Source organism: Schistocerca gregaria, chromosome X, assembly GCF_023897955.1.
Source record: "Schistocerca gregaria isolate iqSchGreg1 chromosome X, iqSchGreg1.2, whole genome shotgun sequence".
In the NCBI taxonomy this organism is placed as follows: Eukaryota; Metazoa; Arthropoda; class Insecta; order Orthoptera; family Acrididae; genus Schistocerca; species Schistocerca gregaria.
The window spans coordinates 205,617,159-205,641,958 of NC_064931.1; the positions used below are offsets into that span (position 1 = coordinate 205,617,159).

Below are 24,800 nucleotides of genomic sequence, written 5' to 3' on the forward strand. Positions count from 1 at the left end.
CAACTGCAAGCAAGATGTATGGAGCACTGGCTTTGACAATGCCTTGCAGGAAGCTGAAACCTAGTTCTGCATGGTGCTGCATCTCAGAATGGAAGCCACCTGCCTCCTGATGCAGGAGGCCTTTTGTTGCTGGGCAGAAAGGAAGGCGAGAGCTACGCCAACCAGCGAGCATTGCAGCGCAACGGCTTCCATGCAAATGACAGTGTGCCAATTAAAATGATAGGCAATCTAAACATCCATACCAAAGACCTGACCCAATATGGTAGCCTATTGTGCATTCTAGATGATGGAAATCACCCGTGAGACCATGCAAAATGAATGAGTGACGCAACCAAGGCGAACGGCCCAACCTGAGAAGAACTACAAGGCATGGCGACCACCAAGTAAACCACACAAATGATGCAATATGCACGATATGTGGAATCTGATTTAATATTAGAACCTGAAAGAGCTGATAAGGTTGTCAGTGCGGTGCCTTTCCAGCAAATTACTGGTCTAGCACAGGACAGTTGTTGGCTCATGAAGTGCAGAAGAGGGAAACATTACAATTAGCTGCTCTGAGTGTGCACATCACAGAGAATGGCAGACTGTCACAAGGATGAGGCTCAGTTGCCGCCCCTTTGTTAACCTCCAAGGGGATAGGCACACTTTGGTCAGCACCTGCAGTTGCGCCAGTAGGAATGGCTTCTGGGTCAGTATGACCAAGTTACACTAGATCTATAGCTTTCACAAAGAGAGCCACTGTTGTCAGCTGACACATGAAGATCACCTTTTAGTATTTAGTTTACTAACAGCTGCTCATACAATTGCACATGACATGATGTTCGCTGAGTAAAAACAGCAACAGAAAAAAATGCACAGAAAATATGTCACAAACTGCGACAATTTTCTCAAAAACATGCTGTAACATTCAATAAATAAGGTAGTATGAAAGTATCCATAGAAAACTATATTTCAAAAAACAAATAGTAAAAATGTAATAGTATAACCATAAAAAACTCACTGATGATGGTGATATTTGTTGCCGAAATTATTTTAGAAGAATAAAGAAATAGATGAATAACAAGGTGTTTTGCATCAAGGCAGACTCAATTTCTGATATTGTTGTTGTTCTATGCAAATACAGACCAAATGGAAGAGTTCCAAGATAAAAGGAAGAGAGAGTAATAAAATTAATCCTTTAATTCTTATCACGGATAAAAACTATAAATAAAACTCTGAGTAAGTGATATGTAGCACAACCCAGTCAATCAGTTAATTAACAATTAATCAAACTTAATTACTGAATTGATGCTACTGAATTAATTTTCCCAAGTTCACAGACACTATCAAGGTATTGTCAACATTGAGGACTATCAGTTGGAGGGGCAGGACGAATTTAACTTTCCTCATTTAATTAATTCAGGAAACATCCAAGATAGTGAAATCTAGCTTGGTTTTCTGGCTGTTATTTTGAACTGTCATTGAAGCCATGCAATAGTGGCAGCACACACAGTTTTTTTTGCTTTCTGAGAATTTTCGCCAGTTCAGATCACCCAACTTAAGGCCCGGAACTTGGACACTCCAGGTGGTCAGGACAGCAGTAATGGTTCAATCTCTTCCCCTGTTATGTCGGCTACAAGGAAGTTTTCATGCCTTTTTGTGTTTCTTAAGGTGCCAACATTGAGAGTTTCAATGTACAGCAGTTACCACCATTTCCTATTACCTTTGGAACAGCCTAGGTTAGTCATCTGCAAACCATTCATGTGTTTAGAGTTACTAAGCACATTGCAATTACAACTGCAATTGTACTACCACTATGTCTGCACCACAAGATACTGGCGCCGTAGATCAACATGCAACGGGGTAAGCTGTTGCTGTTTTTGTAAGCATGACCCATAGTTAGTTTCTTCTGTTTTAGTGATAGCGGTTATTTGATTTCTGGGGACTGGTCTTTATTCTGAAGGCAGTTTTGTTGTGTGAACTTGTATGCTTTCAACCTGTTCTACAGCAAGTCTATTGCTCACGTGAAAGTTACATTCTGTAAGTGATAATTTGTGGAAACTTGTGGCAGGACTACCTCTCATTTATGTATTCATTTTTGAATGCTTGTTTCACCAGATTATCCAAATTTTCATTGTCTGTAGCTTCCCTACTGCCGCTTTTGTAAATCAGTTGCTTACTTGACGATGGAACATCTACTGTAAGAAACAAAGTCTGAGGATTGGGACAGGAGACCTGCAGGTATGTGATCTGCTAGAGAACGATGTTAGTGCTTCTCTGCTAATCTGCGACAGTTGCATCCAGCAACATCTTGCTAGTTAATGTACATGATAATTTTACCGACACTATCAATTTTTTTACAAATGGCTACATTTACACAACTGCAAAACTTTCTGTTCTTCTATCACAAAAGCTTAGCACTGTATTCTCATATAATGTGGTATCCAACGTAAGGTGCATTTTTATACCGAGAATATGAAATCGGACAAGCTCTGTACATGTGATAAAATTCTGTTTAGCAAATTGAAAAACTGTTTACCACTATTGTTTGTCATCATTGTTTGCAACCATTTCCTTCTGCAGGTGCTATTTTTCATTTAGCATTAACAGATTTCTATTGTGGTTGTTTTTGTGATTATTTTAATGTAATTTTATACATTTAGAGATGTGTGTGAATTTTCTTTATAATGGGCCTCAAAAATTTTAAATCCTGGCTTCTAAGTTCGCTCTGTTTGGTGGCCCTCGAAGTACTGGCATTCTAATTGATATATTTCAGCTGTTACCTGATGCAGAGGTGTATTTTCAATCCTGTGTTATTGTGTGCTCAGTTTTTATTATCATAGGATTTAGATGATTAGTGCTCTGTGCATTTTATGTCTTTTTTGTAATCGAACTTTAATTTTATTATATGATCTATACACTCTCAGTGTGTCAACCACATTAGTTAAGTTCTTTAATACTTCAATTTCCCCCAAACATGTTTTCATTATGACAAATATTCTGTTTCCTGTGGACAGATGTGTCTAGGATGTACATGCAACTCCCCCACCCCCCCAAATCACCCCCCCCCCCCTCCCCCCATACACACACACATACACACGACACACACAAAGAATAATTGATTACCATGAGTTTCTTTCCGAAAAACTTTAATGTGAAAGTTACTTATAACACATGAATTGCACCACTTGTAATGATTTATAAAAAAATAACATAAAACTTTTAAAAATGTTTCAATATCTATTCTGGTGGAACATTATGAGATTCAGTATGTAATAGGAATACAAATATTTCTTCACACACATATGCTGTGCATAACAGTACAAAAAATAACATATAAATAACAAAGTCCTTACTCTGACTGTATTCCAAAAATATGTATTTAACAATGATTGATAATGCCAAACAACACTCAGCTCTCAATAATTATCAGGCTTGTTCTAGGCAAGTTCCTGGCATTCAGACATATATGTGTGTGTGTGTGTGTGTGTGTGTGTGTGTGTGTGTGTGTGTGTGTGAGAGAGAGAGAGAGAGAGAGAGAGAGAGAGAGAGAGAGAGAGAGAGAGAGAGCGAGAGAGAGAGTGACTAGTTTCCAAGTTGTGCACCATAAACTGCTTTTATACATTCTGTACTGTTGCATTAACTGCTTTGGTTGTAATGTTATTAACCACTACTTAAGTAAAAGAGAATTAAAGTTTTCAGAATTTAGTTTCCTTGCCTGTCTCTGTATAACATTAGATTTTTTTACAGTCGTATCATATGACATGTTTAACAGTTTCTATAGAATCATAAACACTGTCCAAGTATATTTTAATCCCTCTTCCTTAATGCCTGAATTATTTCTCTCAGTATTTTGACTCTTTTGCATGTTACTTCATCAGTGTCTAGTATCTCTTCAATTTTTATTTCAGGTCTTCTGTATAATTTTGTAGCTGGCAGCTTAGAAGCATTAGATACAAAATATGTTGTTTGATAATCCAACAATTTAAGATTTGCAACCCACCACAAAAAATTACTTTCAACTCATTTTCATCATAAAATAAATTGATTACTTACATGGCTAGTAACTGAATGAAATTATTAATTTACAGAACAAAGATTTATGAATACAGCTATTGTAATGTGATTCAACCCTGGATGCATTTGGAGTGACTGCCCAGCTATGGCCTAAGGAATATACTGACACTGAGGCAAGCTAGGAGCCAGTTATCAAGCAGTGTAATATGGACACAACTACCTGATCCTGATCTGCAGAAAGTATACAACTATGCATGCCTTGCACAAAGGATCTGTTAACTGCACCATACACGGGTAGTCAGCTCTGCATGTCAGCAGCTAGGAGATGAGGTGGTGGACGTCATTCCACAGCAGAGTTGTATGGGACGTCGATTCAGTACACAAATCACCAGGCAGATGATGAGTGGGCCCTAATTAGAAGTGAGTAATGTGCTTCTTACTCTCAACCAGCTGGTGAACATACTGCACAAAATTGTCAAAGGAATAATTTTCATCATTCCTTCAGTTTTTCCATTTTATAGTCTGAAAAATAAGAGACTGACATTGTAAAATAATGGCAGTTAACAGGACTTAAATCACACACACACACACACACACACACACACACACACACACACACATGCGCGCGCTTGCTTGCTCGCACAACCGTAACATATGCTATATTAAGAGGAGTTTAAATTTTTGCAACAAAAAATTTGCTGTTGATTTGTGTTTCACAGTTGTAAGCAAGGGTAATTTCCAATAAGAAACTACATATTTGCTGATGGATCAATTCTTTTGACATTATAACAAAGGTTTTATCAAATTTTGTAACAGGTTATAGCAAAATATTGAACTAATATACAGGTACACCAAATCTTGAGGACCTTTTAATGCAAATTTAAACTAGTTATCCAGCATATCAGACATAATGAAGAGATCTGTTTATAACACCTGATTCAAATCTGGGTTCAATACAAATAATCAACCACGAGGAATCAATAAAATAATTTTACCATTTATAGTTATATTTAAGTATATTGAAAAATGTGATTAATATAGCGGTTTTATGTTCATTATAAGAAACAATAAGACAGATGGAGAGATACGGGAGGGTTCCAAGATCATTAAGGAAACAGTTACTACGCAATGTTTTGTTATCTATTTGTTGTTTCCCTGCGTAAATCACATTTTCTACGGCAAAGTGGGATATTAATGGTGTAGTTAACCAATGGTTCAATTCATAGTGGACACACTAAAACAGATGAAATACCTGGAACAGACACATTGTGGAGTTTCAGCTCAGTTCATCCAGTTTCTTACTTCCTGTCAAAGTGAAACAAAGAGGATGCATGCAATGCAAGACTCATTTGTGAAACTTGGTTTTCTTAATAAAAGAGAAAGTTAGCCACAATCTCAAGCATGCAATGTGATGAATATCAGTCTATATAACTAAAGTATAAGTCATTAGGGAGGCTAATTTGCCACAAAAATGAAGTGTTGGTCAAAAGACTACAAAAAATGAAACAAGTAGATTTCACAGAATTCAGCACATGGAATGAAGAAAGACTAGGGTTTAACATGTTGGAGTTGGGGCACAAGTTCAGACTGGGCAAGAATCTGAATGAGACTGGCCGTGTAATTTTCAAAGGGAGCATCGTGGCACTCATCTTAATGATTTGGCGAAGCCACAGAAAACCTAAATTTGGATTGCTGGATGGAAATTTGAACCACATTCTCTCGATATATGGCTGCTATGCCACCTCACTCAATATCATAACATGAAAAGGGCGAGTAATGTTGATACTGAAACCTTTTATCAGGTACCTAATAATACAAAATGCTTGAGAAATAAATAAAAGGAAACTCAAATAGGTAAATATCCTTTAAGCAAAAGGAAAATATTTATTTAGAAACCTCAAATTTAAGTAGTAGCAAAGAACTGCAGACTTATCTCTATCATTAAACTAAATATTATTAGTCCTATATGCACACATCCATATATAGTCAGCTTGTAGGAATAAATTTAAATATAAACTACATGGTCCAGACACATTATGTGACCACTACCTACATTCAAAATCAATGTGCAATAACCACTCTCATACGGCAAGTGGCTGCACTAGCAATGGAGAGTATATAAAGTGTGGGGATGTGTATGCGGAAGACAGTGCAGTTGTTGTAGAGTGTGGAAATGGAGTGATTTATCTGATGTGCAAAAGGGCATGCTCATTGGCTTTCAGGCAAAGGGTGGAAGCAATTATGAAACTGCTTTGTAAGCAAACTGTGCATGACAAAATAGTGCTACCCAAAACCCATGTTAAGACGATTGTGGGGCACCATGGGCCATACATGACAGGAGTAAACAGTGGTTTTGGAGATGTTTACAGGTGAATAGACATGCAACTGTTAAGCAACTGACCACCCAGATGAAGCAAGGTGCTACCAACAGTGTCTCCTCAATGCCCGTTCAGCAAATGTTGTGTGAGCCTGGTTCATACACCCATGCTGACTGCTGTTCAGTGGCAACAAAGGCTAGAATTAGTACACCACTGCTGCAATTGGATGTCCACTGGGTGTGGACAAGTGGCCTCTTCAGATTAATCACATTTTATGCTCCATCGGACAGATGGCCATTGATGCGTACGGCGTGAATGTGATCTTTTCATTCTGGAAGGCACAGTGGATCAACAAAAGTATGTATCTATCCTTGGGGACAATGTCTACCCACACATGCAATTTGTTTCCCCTGTGATGATAGCATTTGCCAGCAGGACAATGCAACAAGTCATGTAGATTGCAGTGTACATACATGGTTTGAAGAGCACCAGGATGAGTTTACCATACTCCCCTCACCATCAAACTGCCTAGATTTAAAAGGAATCAAGAATCTGGGGATCAACTTGATCAGACCGTTCACGCCATGGACCTTCAACCGAGAAACGTAGTGCATCTGGCCACAGCACTAGAGTCGTCATCGGTCCACATCCCTGTCTGTACCTTCCAGAACCTTACTGACTCCCTTCTTGCACATCTTGCAGAAGTCCACACTGCAAAAGGTGGTTGTAAAGGCTTTTCACATGTGGTCACATTAATGTGACTGGACAGTGTATTCAGTTTAAACAACATAGAACGAGACGTTAGTCCTGGTGAGGGGCCTGATGTTTTAAGGGGGGACAGGGGAACAGGATATCAATTTGCATCACAAGAATGGAATCTTGATTGCAAATGCTGTACGTGGAGGTGTCAGACAGCTGGCATTAAGCCTTGCTTACATACTCCCAGTCAAGTGACAGATCTATATCACTTCTCACCCCATCCAAACCATACTCCACCACCTTTTACCTTTTTCTCAGAAACCCAATAACTCTGACCGTCCCATAGTTGCTGGCTTCAAAACACCCACTGAACATATATCTGCCTTAGTTGGACAACACCTGCAACCTATAGCACAGAGACTTCCTTGCTATATTAAAGGCACCAACCATTTCCTTGATCATTTGACATCTATAACCATCCCACTCCCACCACACATCTTGCTTGTCACCATTGATGTAACCTCTGTCTATACTAACATCCCCTACATACATGATTGAGTTGAGTTGACTTGGTGGAAGGGACTGAACGCCGAGGTCATTGGTCTCGTCAGATTAGGGAAGGATGGGAAAGGAATGCGGCTGTGCCCTTTCTAAGGAACCATTCCAGCATTTGCCTGAAGTAATTTAGGGAAATCACGGACAACCTAAATCACAATGGCCAGATGTGGGATTGAACTGTTGTCCACATACATGGTCTGTTTGCTGCTGAACATTTCCTCAATTAGCACCCACCTTATTCCAAACCTATGATGCCCTTCCTGCTCATCTTAATCAACATTATACTAACCAACCAACTACTTTAACTTTGAAGACCTGCAAACAAATCAGAGACACAGTCCTGGGAACCAAGGTGGTTCCCCCCTATGCCAGCCTTTTCAAGAGTTGCTTGGAGGTAGCTTTCCTGCGATCCGAAGCCTTCAGCCCACAGTTTGGTGATACACTGATGACATCTTTACCATGTGGAGTCAAGGTGAGGCTGAACTGTTAAAATTCTTGCAATCTTTAAATACATTCTCCCAGTTCAATTTCACATGGTCTTATTCCAAATCCTATGCCACTTTCCTTGATGTTGACCTCATTCTCACTGAGGGTCAGCTATTCTTTACAGACTCAGGAGACTCTTTATGGTAATACACCACCATTCCCTTCTCTGATTTCATTAGATGTAACTACCCCACCAGCCTAGTTCAAAAGCAGATTTCCCGAGCCATCACATCAAATCCTGGTACTGCCAATCCCTCCAAAAAAATAGCTTACAAGTACACCTCTCGTCACTCAGTATTATCCTTGTCTTGAATGTGTTAATCAACTATTTTGATGAGGCTATGCCCTGAAATGAGATCCACTGTGTCTGACATTTTGCCCACCACACGAAGAATAGCTTCTTGTCGCCCTCCCAATCTCTATAATATCATTTTCAGACCCTACACTCCTTCCACACTCATTTCCCTAACCTATCATTCCTACCCCTGTAATCATCCTCACTATAAGATTTGTCTGATGTACCTCCTACCACCACCTATACCGGTCCTGTAAGTGGCAAAACATATACGACCAAAGGGAGTGAAATGACATGTCATGTACGAGCTGTTATGTAAACACTTTTTGTCTTTTTGCATTGTCATGACTACCACCAAGTCATTAGATAGGAAGAATGGCCATAGGGAGAGAGTGTATACTGGCAACACACAATATCCTACTGCAGAGCATGCTCTGCAACATGGCGGTCATGACCTTGGTGTCTGTTTCCCTGGATCCTTCATCCAGACACCAGTTTGTCAGAACACAGCACGTGAGTACTGGCATTACAACAGGTCCTTGATTCTTGCCACCTACCTGGTCTTAATTTACATTAATTTATTCGGTACCTGTATTTCTTTCTTCACTCCCTTTTAGATTTCTATATCTCTTATTTTCTCAGATATATATTTTCTCTGAATCCCCACTCTTATTAAGTTATTCACAACATTTTGTCAGTAATCTCTGTATTGCATATTGTTCTAGCTTCCACCTTTAAGCTCTCAAGTTTTCAACTCTCATCCCATGCAGTCCCCAACTATCAAGTATTTCCTTCTCATCCTGTCTGGTAAGTCTCCCCTGGGTGACTCTCAAACTCTCTCCATTTCTTAAACCTCACCAGTCATTTTCTTCGCCATCTTCCTTGTCCTTCAAACCTTATGTCAGATGAAGGAGACACTGCCTCCGAAAGCTTGCAGATTTCTATACCGGTACATTTACATGTGTGTTCTCCTGCCACTGCTTGGTGAGTAGATTTTTTATCTATGCAATTACATTACATTTTCTAAAGTTGATTACTTTTGTTGATATGCTATTCTATATTATTATTTATGGAGGACACATGGAGCATGTTACTAACTGAAATAAATTAGCTAAGGCTCATATTTTGAAACAGAAACAATACACCACGATGGCTACTTACTGAAGACTGAAGGGCACCCTCAGCGTAAGAGTAGTCATCTGACTGAGGATCTAATATGGCTTTGTAACTAATTAGTGATTGCCTGTCTCGTTGTTCAGTAAAGATCTGGAAAAAGAACAAAAAAAATACACAGTTTACTGTATGTTACACAACTGCTTTGCTTTGAAATGCATTACAACAAAACTGTGTTAAGCAACTGCTTTATTTTTAAGTGTATAACTAAAAAATATCAACTGGTCTACTTATGTTACTCTGAACTCTGACATAGTAACAGTTGATCAATTGTGAAATTCTAATTTCTCACTTTACTGTGGATGCTTGGATTTATTTGCACACAAAACAACTTGCCTACTAATATATCTTCCATACTACACTATATTGGCACTAGAACCATTAGCTTCTTAAATAGAGTAAAATCACATTAAATGGTATAGACTTAAGTGCAAGTAAAATACAGGAGATTTTTATTGTGTGGAGTTTGAGTAATCATGGATATTTCACACAGAATGAAGACATAAAAATAAAATAGTATGCCCCAATATGCCTACATCCTCGGATGATTATTGCAGACAGATTGCAAGACTGTGTTGACTATATGACCTGTCCCTGTGTGCGTAAATGTTAAATGGTGAATGAACAATATGATACAATATACCATTGAGCAACATCTATTACCGTGCATACATATTAGCACAGATAGCATCTTCTATCAAGGACAGCGTTTTTTCACTTGGTATCATAGCTTCCTTACTCACTAAATCTGTCCCTGCATGGATGTCTTGAGGGTGTGCTGAAAGGACAACGATGCAGCCTCAAATGGTACAAATATCATGGGGGATCACTGCAGTTTCTGTGCTATACATTTTTTATGAATGAGGATGCCAGGTCATTATGTAGCTGTCAAATGGGTCAACTACTTTTAACACTTCAAGTCATCCATAATCTATAGAGGCACTGAACTGTAAGGTAACTTTTTCAGTATCTACTGTTATACACAAGTAATTCGCAAATGTGTGGTATCTTCCCAAAAACTAAAAGAAAGTATAATGATCAAACAGAAGAATAACTCTCCAACATAATGGGAGATTTGATACCAACAAGTTTCAACAGTGGTGGTAAGCACTAAAAAAGATCAAGCCTGAAAATAACTCAAGTGCTGCCCTCTTTTCACAATGAGGGAAAGAAGATTAGTGTTTAACATCCTGTTGATGATGTCAGTAGGGACAGCACAGAAACTCAGATTGGGGGAGGATGTGAATCGAAACTAGCCATGCCTTTCCAAAGGTAATATGCCAGGATTCATCTGAAGAGATATAGGGAAATCATGAAAAACTTAAATCTGGATGGCTAGAAAGGGTGTCGAACTGTAATCATTCCAAATGTGACTACAGTGTTCCACCACTGTGCCATGTCAGAAGGTTCACCATAATGGAATACATCAATTATAAAATGTAGAATGGAAGTTAATACATCAATTATAAAATGTAGAATGGAAGTTATATTCTATAAACTACACAATGATGAAACATCAATGGAAGGGAAAAGAGAGAAGACAATTGTAACTTGCATGATAGATTCAGTTGATTCAAATGTCTTTTATGGCATGACTGCAATGTACCAAAACCAGGTTGCTGGTACAAGAAAACATGGCTTACTATCTTCTTGCCAACACACATCACCCCAACATTGTTTGAATGTCTCCATGGAATAGACATTAGTAGTACAATTGGAGAAAAAAGGGGGAAGGTTTTGGGGTGCCACAGTCCCTGTACACTATATGGCTACTTAAATTCAAATCATTAACTCATTCAAGGCTGCAATAAGGAAATTTACAAAAATAAATGCGTACTACTTGACAACTAGTAATGAAGTAACAAGTAACATATCCTTTAATGTGCAAGTTACAACAAAAACCCAAAATTTGTTCTATTTGACACATTTATTCTGATAACATATCACAAAGAAATGATGCTGTAGGCAATAATAAAAACTGTAAATGAAATCTAACATTAAATATAAGACAAACATAAAAATACATCTAGAATTAATTATACTTTTGCACATTTTCTTTAGTGAGGCAGAATCTACACTGAACTAAAGGTTTAAAGATGTAATCAAGTTTTGGAAAACACTGTGATGGGAAATTATAATTATACCAAGATTCCTAGTACTTTCACAAAATCTTCTAAACTCATATCTTTCATTATTCTGGTGTGAGAACTTAATAAACACAAACCTGAAAGATACTTTTCATCGACTGTGCTCCCCAGCTATGTCTCCAATAACCTGCGGTGTTAAATGATCTGTCAGCAAGGTGCACTCTTGGTGGAACTGACACCAGGAAGTCACATGGTACCATATCTGGACAATATGAAACTTCTATTTTCCATTGCCAAACACCTTTGTGGAGTGATGTAGTGTCTTAAAAGTGTTCTTTTTCATATCTAGCCTCTGATCACATATCTTTCCATCCTGTAGGTGCACATGACTTGGGCAATGTTCAATAGTTAGCAACATGAAATAGGGATAATAGACTAGATAAGCAATTGGGAGGGCAACTGATTAAATTAGCATTAATTTCTCCTCACCTGGGCCACTCAATGTTGGTGCTGATAAGGATTAGAATTATAATTATACACATTGAAGCTATTACTCCTGTCTAATACAACAGTCATTTCAGGGTGGCTGATGATGAGTGTTAGTTTCATCCCCATCATTCGAGAGGATCAAAAAGTTGATTTAAAATAGCTTACTAATGAGTTTAAATAGTACACAACTGGATGGACTGGGAAAGTATATCTCAAGAAAAAAATATTTATTTTTGGAATCTATATTCTACATTTAAGACTCAGAATTTACAATTATTGTCTTAAGTATAGTATGCCACAGTAAGTCCACTATGGAACCTCAAAGTAGCAGACATTGCCACTGTCACCTTTTGATGCAGACAGATATCATAGAATGACACATTATCTTGTTTATCTGGGGAGGGGGGGGGGGGGGGGGAGAGGGGTAAGGGGGGGGGGTAGGAGGGGAGGAAGAGTATCTCAGCTTCATTAAATGAGTTTCTTCTGCATGAAACTTTTGGCTTAGTTGGAAGTTTAGTAAGAGTTAGGAAGATAAATATTTTTGGGCATCAGTAATCACATGCATTTTAGGTACTGTGTCTTTATGTTTTTCATGTTGGTAAAGTGCTTCTATTTTGTCAGCTGTGTCACAAGAAACTGCATGGAGGTCCTACTATAAAGCAAAAGAGGGAATGTGGGATTCTGAGGTGGTTGCATTTTATGTATTTTGTACTTGTGGAAGCGATTACACTGAAGTGAGCATTTTTATATTTGACATTTTTAAAATGGAAATGAATGAAAATTAGAGTCCACCATCTCATGCAAAATGACTAATTTCACTTCTTGTTTTGCGTATCTTTCTGCTTTCATCTTCTGTACAGCAGTGAGATACAACGTCTTTGCGGTAACACTGTGAATATTCAGCTTATTGTTAAGTGAAGAGTCCACAATCAGAAGTACAGGTAATCTGTTAAATGATTGTTTAAAAGATTAAGGAAATAGACAAGTTTTCCCATTGCCAGTTCTGTATTTGTTGCTTCCTTTTATCTCTGTGTTTCAGTATTCAGTTTTCACATGTCCATACACAGTTCAGAAATATGTAATATCTATGTTTGGTAACTGGTTAAAATCCAGTCTTATTAATTTTCTTTTACTATTCTTATGTTGAAGTGCCATATGTTATCTTTACATTTCATAAAGCTGCAGAATAACGAAGTGCAGTAGATGAAAATTCTTCTGATGAGATTTTTGTGGAATATACATTGCACTATTAACTGATAGAGGCTGAATCTTTCTATTTCTAACTCTGTAATGTTGGTCAGCCATATTACGAAGTTCCTATGATGTCACAAATTTTGTCTGTCTATTTAGTGGTTATTGGAAACACTCTTCACATTTCTTATATTTTATGTGTTATGTGTTCTTTGGAAGTGGAGAGGTTATAATGTATCAAGATTCCCTTGCAGTCTAAAAATCTAAAACTTATCTGCTAGCTGCCTGAAAGTGTGACAACCATAATTACATGTGTCAGGGGATTCACAAGGTTTCTCTCTGGAGCCACCTCTCATAATTGTTGAGAATCTTCTTTTGCTGCTAAGTATAGAATGTGAAACCCATATTTCCACAGAATCTATACTGAGAACATTTTCAATACTTTATGTTGATATATGAGCCTGAAATTACACTAATAACTTAAACAATATTCTGTATCTGGCAAATTGTTACCATAAAAGGATCTGAAAATTGAGAGGATGGAAATAAATAAGGCCTGAAGGGACCGACTGTGATACTGATCATGTCACTGTCGACCACACACCGTGTGCCACATGCCTTTCACAACTCTGTGGAAGAGGATTCATGTAAATGGGACTTAAGTGTGCCACACACACACACTCTAAAGCACATCGTCTTTCCATGAGTGGTGCTAAAAGGCCACCAGATCATGCCGTCCTCCCTTCAACTCTGTACATGAAGATTTAAGTCTCCATGTGCCTTAAGATGCCGAACATGGAGCTCCGCCAGATTTCTGAAGGCTTCGGATGAGACAACTACAACAACTATGAACTATCAAGACACTACTGCCATCCAGAAATAGGCAATTCTGTTAATGTATGAGCACTAGTATGGGACAGAGAAGGAAGAGATTCTAAGTTATGTATAATTCAAATTACCTAGTATAAAGTGTAAAAAATACACTCATGTTTTACTCATTTACTGAATGTCTGTAGAGTCTACACCACCTCTTTCCAATTATCAACACAACAGACATTTCTGGGACGCAGGCCATGTCCACTGTGGATCCATGGAACAGGATTGTGTGTCACCTATAATCAAATTAATCAACTTTTTCCCAGCAGTTTCAAAATTATTGAAATTTACTGTTTATTTTTCTACTATTTTCATATTCTATTGAAGTGTGTGGAATATTTTTTGTATAAAATGGTAACCACAGGAGAGACATCACACACTGCACTTATTTAGTTTCAGAGCCAACAAATACAAACATAATTGTTGAGCATTACCAGACTGCTGGATGCACAACAAGCCCAGCAGCAAAGTACAGCTGAAGCACAGAATTCCTGTGTTCAAGTGCTGCCTCCTTCCTTGTGTTCTTTCAGAGCAAAACAAGAGGACTGGGTGGAAAACCAGTTGCAGTTGGAGCAACATTTTGCAGCCCACAAAATCTCATGTGGCCCACAACATCCTTTCTTTTTTCCAGGGCAAAAGTGAACATATTTATATTGTGTAAGAAGCTGTTTCCTCAAGCAGAGCCCAAACTCTACTCTATAAGGAAGTCATTAGCAAAACTGATGAATTTTTTGAGTCACTCATGTAGCTGCCGCTTGTTCCAAATATTATCGTAGGCGTTATCATAGCAATCAAACTCATAAGGAATGGATCACTGAGCTCAAGGACATGATTAGGAATTGTAAATTTAAATGTGCGTGTGAAGTTTCATTTCATGATGAAATGCTTTGTGATGCAATTATTCAGAACTTTACTGACAGGGTAATATGGGCTGAGAGTTTAAAGCATCACAAGCCTGGTCTGATACATTGGGATATGCAAAGGATTTTCAAGTGCACATGATGCTCAAGGACAATGTACAACCAAAGTTTTACTGCACACATTTGGCATCTGAAGCTATTCTTGATGAAATTGTTCTCAGCTCAACAAATTGGAAGACAATGATATTTTGAAACCCATTTCTGCAAGTGAATGGACATTTCTTCTAGTTGTCACAAGAAAATCAAATGGGAAAATCAGACTTCGAGCAAGCTTTAAAGCTACAGCCAACATTCAAACAGTTATTGATTCTTTCCCATTTTGAGGAGCTTATGGATCACCTTGCAGGTGGACGAGCCTTTCCGAAAATGGATTTAGCTGATGCATACCTTCTACTTCCCCTGGATGGGGAAATGAAGAAGATACCTGCTGGTCAGTATATTATTATTATTATTATTATTATTATTATTATTATTATTTTAGGTCTTCCACATTGGCTCTGGCCTTCAGCACTGAGCTGATAGGCTGAGGCGATGATCAAGGTAGGTGGTGCCAGTATGATGTGTCCATACCACTGAAGTCTCCATTCTTGCATATTTTCAATGGCTGGAGCCACTTCAGCCAGTTGTCGGATCATTGTGTTGTTGATGTGCTCAACCAGAGAAATCCTAATGATCTTCTCAGTAACTGCATTTAAATGACATATAGTGAGTGCTCAGGTAGTATGTAATGCAACTGCCCTCACCATTGTGTGGAGTACCTTTGATTTCAGACGGTTAGATATCTTCCCCTAAAAATTTATGGGAACTACAAGCAGTTCTTGGAAAACTTACATATTACACTAAATACACTTCAAATGCAGTGCAAACTGCTGCTCATTTGCATTGCATGTGGCATAAAAATGTTCCTTTCCAATGGACAGGAGAACGTCGACAACCATTTCAAAAGTTGAAAAATGCATTGTTTAGTCATCCATGTTTTATTCATTCTGATCTGCAGAAACCAGTAATATTTACAGCTGATGCATAATAACATGGAATAGAGACAGTTTTATCTCACTACATTGGTAACGCTGAACTGCTTTCACATCTAAGATGCTAAAAAAGACTGAAGTCAACTACAGTCAGCTGAAAAAGGAAGCTTTAGCTATAGGTGCCATGAAATTTAAATATCTGCATCGCAGATTTTTTTTTTTTTTTTTTTTTTTTTTTTTGACTGACCATATCCTCTTGACTGTTCTTTTCCTCTCAACAAAAGATGTGACTGATCATACAGCAAAGACTCTGCAGTGTAGGTCATTAATTATTTCAAATTACCCAATGGCACAAAATGCTAGCGCAAACATCATGTCTTGCTTACATATGGGAAGTGATCTGGAATTTTATGCACCAAGAAGGTTCTTGTCTTCAAACTGGTCAATCTAATTTGCAAGCACTGCAAGCTTTTCTCACTGTCAGTGGACCCCAAGAGGTATTCAACACAATCAGTATGTGATTTCTCAGGTACGACATTTGGATGGGTTGGCCTGCAGGTCCAAAATCAATCTCAGATACAGTAGAGCAAAAATACCATTCTGTTCAGAATGGCATAACTGCATTTCATATTCCTAATGAACAAACATGAGTCATGTTTTCCACAACACTGCAGGAAAATGTTTTGACTCATTTACATAGGGGACATGGGGGAACCCTTAAAGCTAAGCAGGTAGCATGCCAGCATTTTATATGGCTTGATTTTTGTAAGCAGATTGAATCAATGACTGCCCATTTCCAAGCTTGCATGGGCAACCAAGCAGTGCAGTGCAAATGATTTTTCAACTGGCCTCAAGCTGAGGGTCCTTGGCACTGAATCCACATTGATTTTGCTGGTTCTTTCCAGAACACAAGCTAGCTAATTATGGTTGATGCATACAGTAGATATGCATTTGTCCTTCTAATGAATTTGACAACTAGCTCTTGCACTACCAAAGCACTCGGTTCTTTCCTTTGTTTAGAAGGATTGCCACAATTACCATTTTGGACAATGATTAACAATTCCCCTCATTGCAATTTCAACAGTTTTGCCAACAATATGGACTCAGCATGTCCAAATTGCTCTGTTCTCTAATCAGACAAATGGTGAAACTGAACACTACATTTACACTTTAGAGGGGCAGATGTCCAAACTTTGTGTTTCGCAGTGGAGGGAAAATGCTTTTTTGTTGTTTCTCATCATCTATCTTACTCTGACTTTTCACAACATGTTGACAGAATTATTACATGTTCGTCATCAGTGGACTTTACTGCATTTCTTTCATCCTCAACATCCTGCTTTGGATGCCAACTTCGCTATAAAGTTCCAAAGTTCCACACAAAGGACAATGTTTTCTATCATGAATAAAACAAGCATCATAACTAGGAACTTGGCATCATCACTCAGATGACTGGCCAAGCTTATTGTACTAATCAGGTAAAAAAAAAAAAAAATATCAATGGCTCAAATGGCTCTAAGCACTATGGGATTTAACATCTGAGACAATCAGTCCCCTATATTTAGAGCTACTTAAACCTAACTAACCTAAGGACATCACACACATCCATGCCCGAGGCAGGATTTGAACCTGCGACCGTAGCAACCGCGTGGTTCCGGACTGAAGTGCCTAGAACAGCTCGACCACAGTGGCCGGCCACCCATCAATGGAACCACAACTAACTCCGTATTTGTGATTCTTGTGATCCTGCTGTAGACTTTCATTTTTCAGAAATACTGCCTGCAACCTTGACTGCAGCCCCTAAGTAGCCTTTGACAGTTCCTGATGTTAGGGCTCATTGTTTGACAGATGACTCCATCATGGAGTTCAGCCCTTGCTCACCTACACAACTGGTGCTGCAGTAGTCACATCCATTTCCATTCACAATGATGTCAGTGACGGACATCGAACCTGAATGAATCTCATAGTCTTCGGCAACCTCAGCAGCATCACTGCTACACTCACCTGTGCCTCTGGATGGCTGCCCTACCTCCAGTTTCTCGCAGATGTTCCCGGCGGTTTCCACCATAGTGCGCAATTTGGGTAGGGGGGGGGGGGGGGAGGGTAGGAGGGGGGAGAAATGTGGAATGCAGCACCTTTGTTGGCTGCACATGGAACACCATGCGGCACTCACGTCTCTGTGGAAGAAGATTCATTTAAACAAGTTGCCAGTGGGCCACCATAAGCCACACTCTCTGGGAATCACTGTCCTCCTATGTGTGACACCAAGTACATCACCAAAGGATGCCATCTTCACTTCAACTTGCAACATGCAAATGCAAATGTAACCCTCCATGCATATTTTTAAGATGCTGCACACTACAGACCGAAAAGATCCCAGAAGATTTGCAGTGAGACCAATACAAAAACTAATTAGTAGCATTTTGCTATTGATATTCAGTGATGGACTCTCATATTCAGTGATCAACGTAATTCTATAAACAATTCAGTTATTGTAAGAGTGCCAAAGTGGAACAGAGAAGCAAGGGACTAAGTTATGTATAGTTTAAATCACCTTGTGTATAGTGTAAATAAATATGCTCACATTTTACTCATTTACTGACTGACTGTAGAGTTGATGTCACCTCTTGACAATTGGCAGAAGTTGGGTGGTTTGGGGTGGGGAGAGGAATTCTGTAAGAATGAAACTGTAAAGGAGACTGAATATAAAAGTCTCACATAGCTCAGTTATAAGTCATGCAAGTGAGATGAAATAATACGGTTACAAGAACTTATAGGCAAGGTATGGTGAACAAACAATTCATCAATTTAGAAAATGGAACACTACATCTCTACTCTGCAAACCACTGTGGAGTATATGGCAGACGGTATTTCCCGTTGTACCACAGAGTAATGATTTTTCTTGTTCCATTCACATAAGGAGTGCAGCAAGAATGATTGCTCAAATGCCTATGTGCATACTGTAAATAGTCTAATCTTGTCTTCACTGTTCCTATGGGAGTGATATGTATGGGATTGTAGTATATTCTGAGATTCCTCAGTTAGCCCTTTGGTTGCTGCAGCTGCGCGACCGACTCGTCATGTCGAGCACGCCCTTGAGGTTGCCTAATCCATTTACCTGCGCTAATGGCCATCTCCACAGGTTGCTGTCTGTGCCTGACCTCTTCGCTCGGCAGACTTCACCCTGTGCTGAGTATTTCTGGAGCCATGGCAGTTGAGACTGTCTGGCAGTCTGAGTGCGATCAGCAATGTTACAAACAAACACAGTGTATCTGGATATTTATTCCATAGCTTTGAATCAGGAGATGAATTGCTCCGAGAGACATAATGTACACTGAAACTGCTTATGCTGCTTACATGTAACTCCTCACCAAAGGCTTTCTTTCATTTGCAATTAGTTCTTGTGAATCATCATAAGGTCTCTGTATAAATCTAAGTTTCATTTGGTCCACTGAGACTTAATTATCAGATTTTTCTAAGCAACACACACACGCACACACACTTGGATGATTCCCCCTTTTTTTTGCAGTTGTTAAGGCAAGGTTTGAATTAAAGAAAAGTTTGGAAAAGTTGCCTAAAATATTGGAAAATTCTGGAAATACGGAGAGAGCTTTTTTCTATGGGATTTTCATGATTTTCGTTAGTCATGACTAAAACGATCAATATGAATAATTCTTTTTTTTGTTTTGTTGATTATGGCCTCGGACTTGAAGCAACCAGTCTGTGTTTGTCAGCATCGACTGGATGATTCAAATGTTTGTACATAATATGTTTGTCAGCACAGTAATTCACCTGGAGAGGCTCTTCAAGCTCAGATACTTCTGGGTTTTTATTTATTTATTTTTATGCACTGTTATACTTCCCATCCTTCTTTCTCATCCGGGATTTGGACCGACATTGACAAAGTTAAAATTTATTTACTAGGATGGTATCTGTTCTGTTGGACATGTCCGAAAGAACAGATACCATCTTAATAAATATATAGTAAAGGCTCACCGGCCACTTCACCATCTTCTTCTTCTATGCAAACGCACAAACAGTGCCCAAACTCTTACAGGAATTGGCAATGCGCCGTGAGTAATGAATATAATTGGTGGTGGCACTATGAATGTAGTGCGGGACAATACGTTGAGAATGATGGTTTCGTGGGTGGTGTGCCAGAGATAAAACCCTGCAGTCGTGCTATCCTCTGTGTCCTTGGTGGCTCAGATGGATAGAGCATCTGCCATGTAAGCAGGAGTTTGAGTCCCAGTCGGGGCACACATTTTCATCTGTCCCCATTGACGTATGTCAATGCCTGTAAGCAGCTAAGGGTGTTCATTTTATTAAAGTTAATTTTTTTTATTTTTGTGCTTATCTTTCATTTCTTTGTTTTTTATAACTTTTTTATTTTTAAATATTTTTTTCAGAAGCAAGGGCCTGATTTCATCTTTCAGATGTATCAACATGGCTGAAAGTTTTTCTTTGTGTGGTACGTTTCGAAATGTGGTATAACACACAAGGGTACATTGCATGTTTTGCATTCATATTTCATTTCTTCTGTTTTGCGCAGACTGCATATCTAGACCATTGTCCGTGTTTCTTGGACTGGTCACTTGGAATGACATCTGAAAAGTGCCTTCCAGCAAAGCGCAGAGGATTCCCGTCATCAAAGTGTCTTCATTTCCTATCTCTTCTCCAAGCTGTAGCAAATTTTTACACAAGTTCTCATACCAGACAAATGAAAATCTGCTTATGGTATTTTTCTCCCTGTTACCAATCTGTGAAGAGAGTGATCATTCAAAACACAAAGGTCTACAACATGGAAAAAAAACACCAGGATATGTCCATGTTCACAATATGGTTTCATTACTGTTCCCACTATGTCACCAGATTTCTCTAAATTATGGACTTCAATTTCTGGTGTTGTGCCTGTGTATACAATGAAATCCAAGATGTATCCAGTTTGACAGTCACTCAACACAATTACCTTGATTCTGAATTTCTTTGTTTCAAAGGAATGAATTTTTTAAAAGATAAGCGACCTTTGAACAATAATAGGCATTCACTGATACAGACCTTTTTTTATGGATTAAACACACTGTGTAATGCAATACAAACTGTTTCAATTATAGTCCTAATTTTAAACCTACTGTTATCTTCACAGTTGGGAGTTGTCACTAAAATGCAACATTCTCAAAAGTAACATAAAACTGTCATGGGACATAATTTCATCAAAAACTGGAGCACTCAGAAGTACATCTCAACTTTTTAACATGGCCCATGAGAAGCAAAATACCAATGAAGCAATACAGTTCCTCAAAACCAATATCTTTCGAGGTGGTCAGTCAAAAATGAACTCATTCTGACGTATTTTCCACGATAAAAGTGTAAAATCGGTTTGCTTCAAGTGCTATAAATTTCATCAGATTTTCTGATTGAAATAGCATGAAAAAGGATAGAAAGCTTGAATGAGGTGCTAGCTGGCAATTATGTCCTGAAGATGAGTCATCAAATGCATGTAGTGTTGGACTGAAATCGTGCTTTTTCCAATCAAATTTGTCATTATGGTGTGGCCTTTTACAGATTGATTCGTCTTCACTTTCAGAATCTGAAGAACTATCCTGATGAGCTCTACTAGGTGAAATACGTAGATGTGTATTACTATGAGATTCTTCTGAATCTCCATCTCCATCTCCATCTCCTTCTTCTCCTTCTTCTTCTTCATCATCATCATCATCATCACTAAAGTCATTCAAGATGACATACTAACTATCACTGTCACTGTCACCCCTGGTGATCTCTTTGTTAGTGCAACCACGGTGACATGCCATTTATTGGGAAACTCAAAAGTGATAGCAGTCTAAAAATCCTGACGAATAAGCAGGAAGCTACACAACACCAAAAAAGCAGAATGCAGATGATCACATGAACCAACTAGCATGGATGTCGAACAGCAACTGTGAAATCTGACAGAAATACTGCTGAGTGGCTACAGACATCTACAGAACTACAGGTAGCAGAACTAACTGACGGTAAAAGCCATCACTGGGGGGCCAACCAGGATGTGACAGTGAATGCAGCACTAATGGGAAATACCACTGCAGTGGCTAACAATCTCTACAGCCCCTGTGGAAAGGTGAAGCATGGCAGGATTTCATGTCTGCAGCACTCAAAGCATTAATACAGTTTCCTGAAACTTTATATGTAGGCTTCATGAGATGAATGGTATCTATCGTCAAGTGTCTGCCAATTCATGATTGCTATTTTTTCCCTCCTCTCCAAACAAATCTGTGACCATTCGTGCTGCCATTTTTTTGGTGTATGCCCAACATGTCTGGCTACCCTTATTTGGTATACATACCACAAATTTCAGCAATATTCTAAGATGGGTCACATGACTGATTCATAAGCAGTCTCCTTTGCAGGTGGATTGCATTTCTCCAGTGTCCTGGCAATAGACCTAAGCCAACCACCTGCTTTACCTATGACTAAGGCTATGTGATAATTTCATTTTATATCCCTGCACATTGTTACACTCAGGTTCTGTATGAGTTAACTGATTCCACATGTGACTCATTGATATCGCAGTTGTAAGATGCCACAATTTCATGTTTTGCAAGGAGTAAAGTTTTAAATTTCTAAACATTTAAAAGAAGTTGCCAATCTTTGTACCAGTTTGAAATCTTTCCAAGATTTGAGTGAATATTTGTGCATATTTTTTTTCGCATAGCACATAATTACTGGTAACTGTATCATCTGCAAAAAACATGAGTTTACTTTTAACAATGTCTGTTAGGTAATTAATACACAACATGAACAGCAAGGGTCCCAACACACTTCAATTAAGTTACTTCTACATTTGTCACTGATTCTCCATCCATGATAAGATGCTGCCCCCTCCCTTCCAAGAACTCCAAAATCCAGTCACAAATTTCATTTGATACCCAACACAATTATACTTTCATTAATAAGTGTTTGTAGAGGGAGAACCTGTATAACTGTATGTAGTTGTCCACATCATGGAAAACTGTAAATATATAAAACCAGAACTAAATCTAAAATAACTAAGGACAGCCTTTACTAAAGTTAAACCTATCTCTGCCTGTTTCATCATAATTTGACAATACATACTATGTTCCTCACTTTGAGATTATCAGTGTATCACGTACATCTTTGGCATAAATATTCTTCAGTTTGGGATCATTATGTATCGCATATACTCTTAGAATACAATTACAAAGACACATTATTGAATGAAGGAAAAAAAATCTTTGCAATAAGGACTGCATTAGAAGTACAGTAGTTTCATAGAATTTCAGTGTCTACTCACATCAATAACAGTTCTGTGGCATTGTAGTTTACGAGCAATGTTTAGTCGTTTCCCAGTATTGTCTATGAAAGCTAAATATTTACACAGTACATCATTTGGTGCACCAAGTTCGTGAAGCTTCAACATAAGCGGCTCCACAGGAACAGCAGTCTTCAATTTCTTCCCACCAAGCCAACTCTAAAAATAAAAGAAAGTCCTTTACTCTTCCCATTATATTATAAACAGTACCTCAGCAAACTGTCACATGTACACTAAAGTTAGTTTCAAAAATATTTCTGTTTTTCAATCATCCCATCAACTGTACATACTACTCACATATGGCATAATAATATGACTTACTGAAATGGACAAATAAATGCTATCTCCTACTGGGCATTTCAAGGGGAACAATAATGAAATAAAGCATGTGACTGAAGCAATTATGCGACTATTTAGGACTAAGTGTTCTTACAGTGAGCCATGCAGCCAGTACAGTGAATAGCACTGTGTGACCACAACACACCAAAATGCAATTTTTTGTTAATAGGTTATTTTGTTGACTGTTTTCAGTAATGCTAAGATGCCTTTTCCTATGGTGAACAGGGGCACCAGCCACAACGTTCATAACAGTTATCGTGTGCGGGTCAAAGTAGGCGACACTAGCGCATTCTGTAGCAGCCATGGGGAAATGTCAACTAGAAACTCAGATAATCAGGTGACACACGGGGAGCTACAGACCACAGCGTACCTCACCAGGCATCAGCAAAACCACGCTTCCATCCAGTCATGAGAGAATGCGGGCAGCATGTCTTTTCCTGAAGATAACTATTTAATCTAATCCAGGGATCACTGAGGACAATTCCCATCAGTGAGAGCAAGGCAAGTCATGTGCCAACTGCTTGGTGACCATCACTTAAGCACTTGTCAGTGTGCCATCAGAGAAGACTGTGTCACACCAAGAAGTTAGGTTTTGTAGTAGGCAATAGTTCGAGTGGTAGTTTTTTTCTGTTTTAGTTCTGGCTCCCAGAACTGTATTTAATTGGAATTGCTAAAGACATGTGGGCAATTTCTTGTTTCCCCCAGTAACCACTAGTTCTTTGCAAGCTAACGAAGCAGCTGTTTGCAACATCTACCAGTGTTCTTCTTAATTAGTAACAAAGTTGGATTTTTCACTGGTGATGAGAATTTTTGAACTGTTAGAACACATGTGCCATGTCCTAGGTACAACACGAACAAGCAGCACCAGTACTGCAAAATGCAGACATTATACATCTGGTGCTGCTCTTACTCCACAGGGTGCAACAGGCAAACGAGGTCCTAATGGACCAAATTATCACCTTCAAAACACCCACTCCAGTAACAGCGGGGTTAGGTTCCCATCCTGTCACCGGTGTATGTTCAGGTACATCAGTATCACTTCCCTTTCAATCCTTTGACAGGAAAATTGAGT

The 24,800-nt window shown here is 38.6% G+C and overlaps 1 protein-coding gene across 1 annotated transcript in view; it reads right to left on the reverse strand.

Annotated features, from left to right (window-relative positions):
* Nucleotides 1-3,988: 3,988 nt before the first annotated feature.
* Nucleotides 3,989-24,800, reverse strand: part of LOC126298826 (spermatogenesis-defective protein 39 homolog) — a 100,998-nt gene continuing 80,186 nt past the window's right edge. Inside the window, exons 11-13 of the mRNA XM_049990304.1 lie at nucleotides 23,372-23,548; nucleotides 9,517-9,621; nucleotides 3,989-4,521 (exon numbers count right to left, since the gene is read on the reverse strand). Coding sequence (XP_049846261.1) covers nucleotides 4,501-4,521; nucleotides 9,517-9,621; nucleotides 23,372-23,548 — 303 coding nt within the window. The 3' untranslated portion in view covers nucleotides 3,989-4,500. The remainder of the gene's footprint in view (nucleotides 4,522-9,516; nucleotides 9,622-23,371; nucleotides 23,549-24,800) is intronic.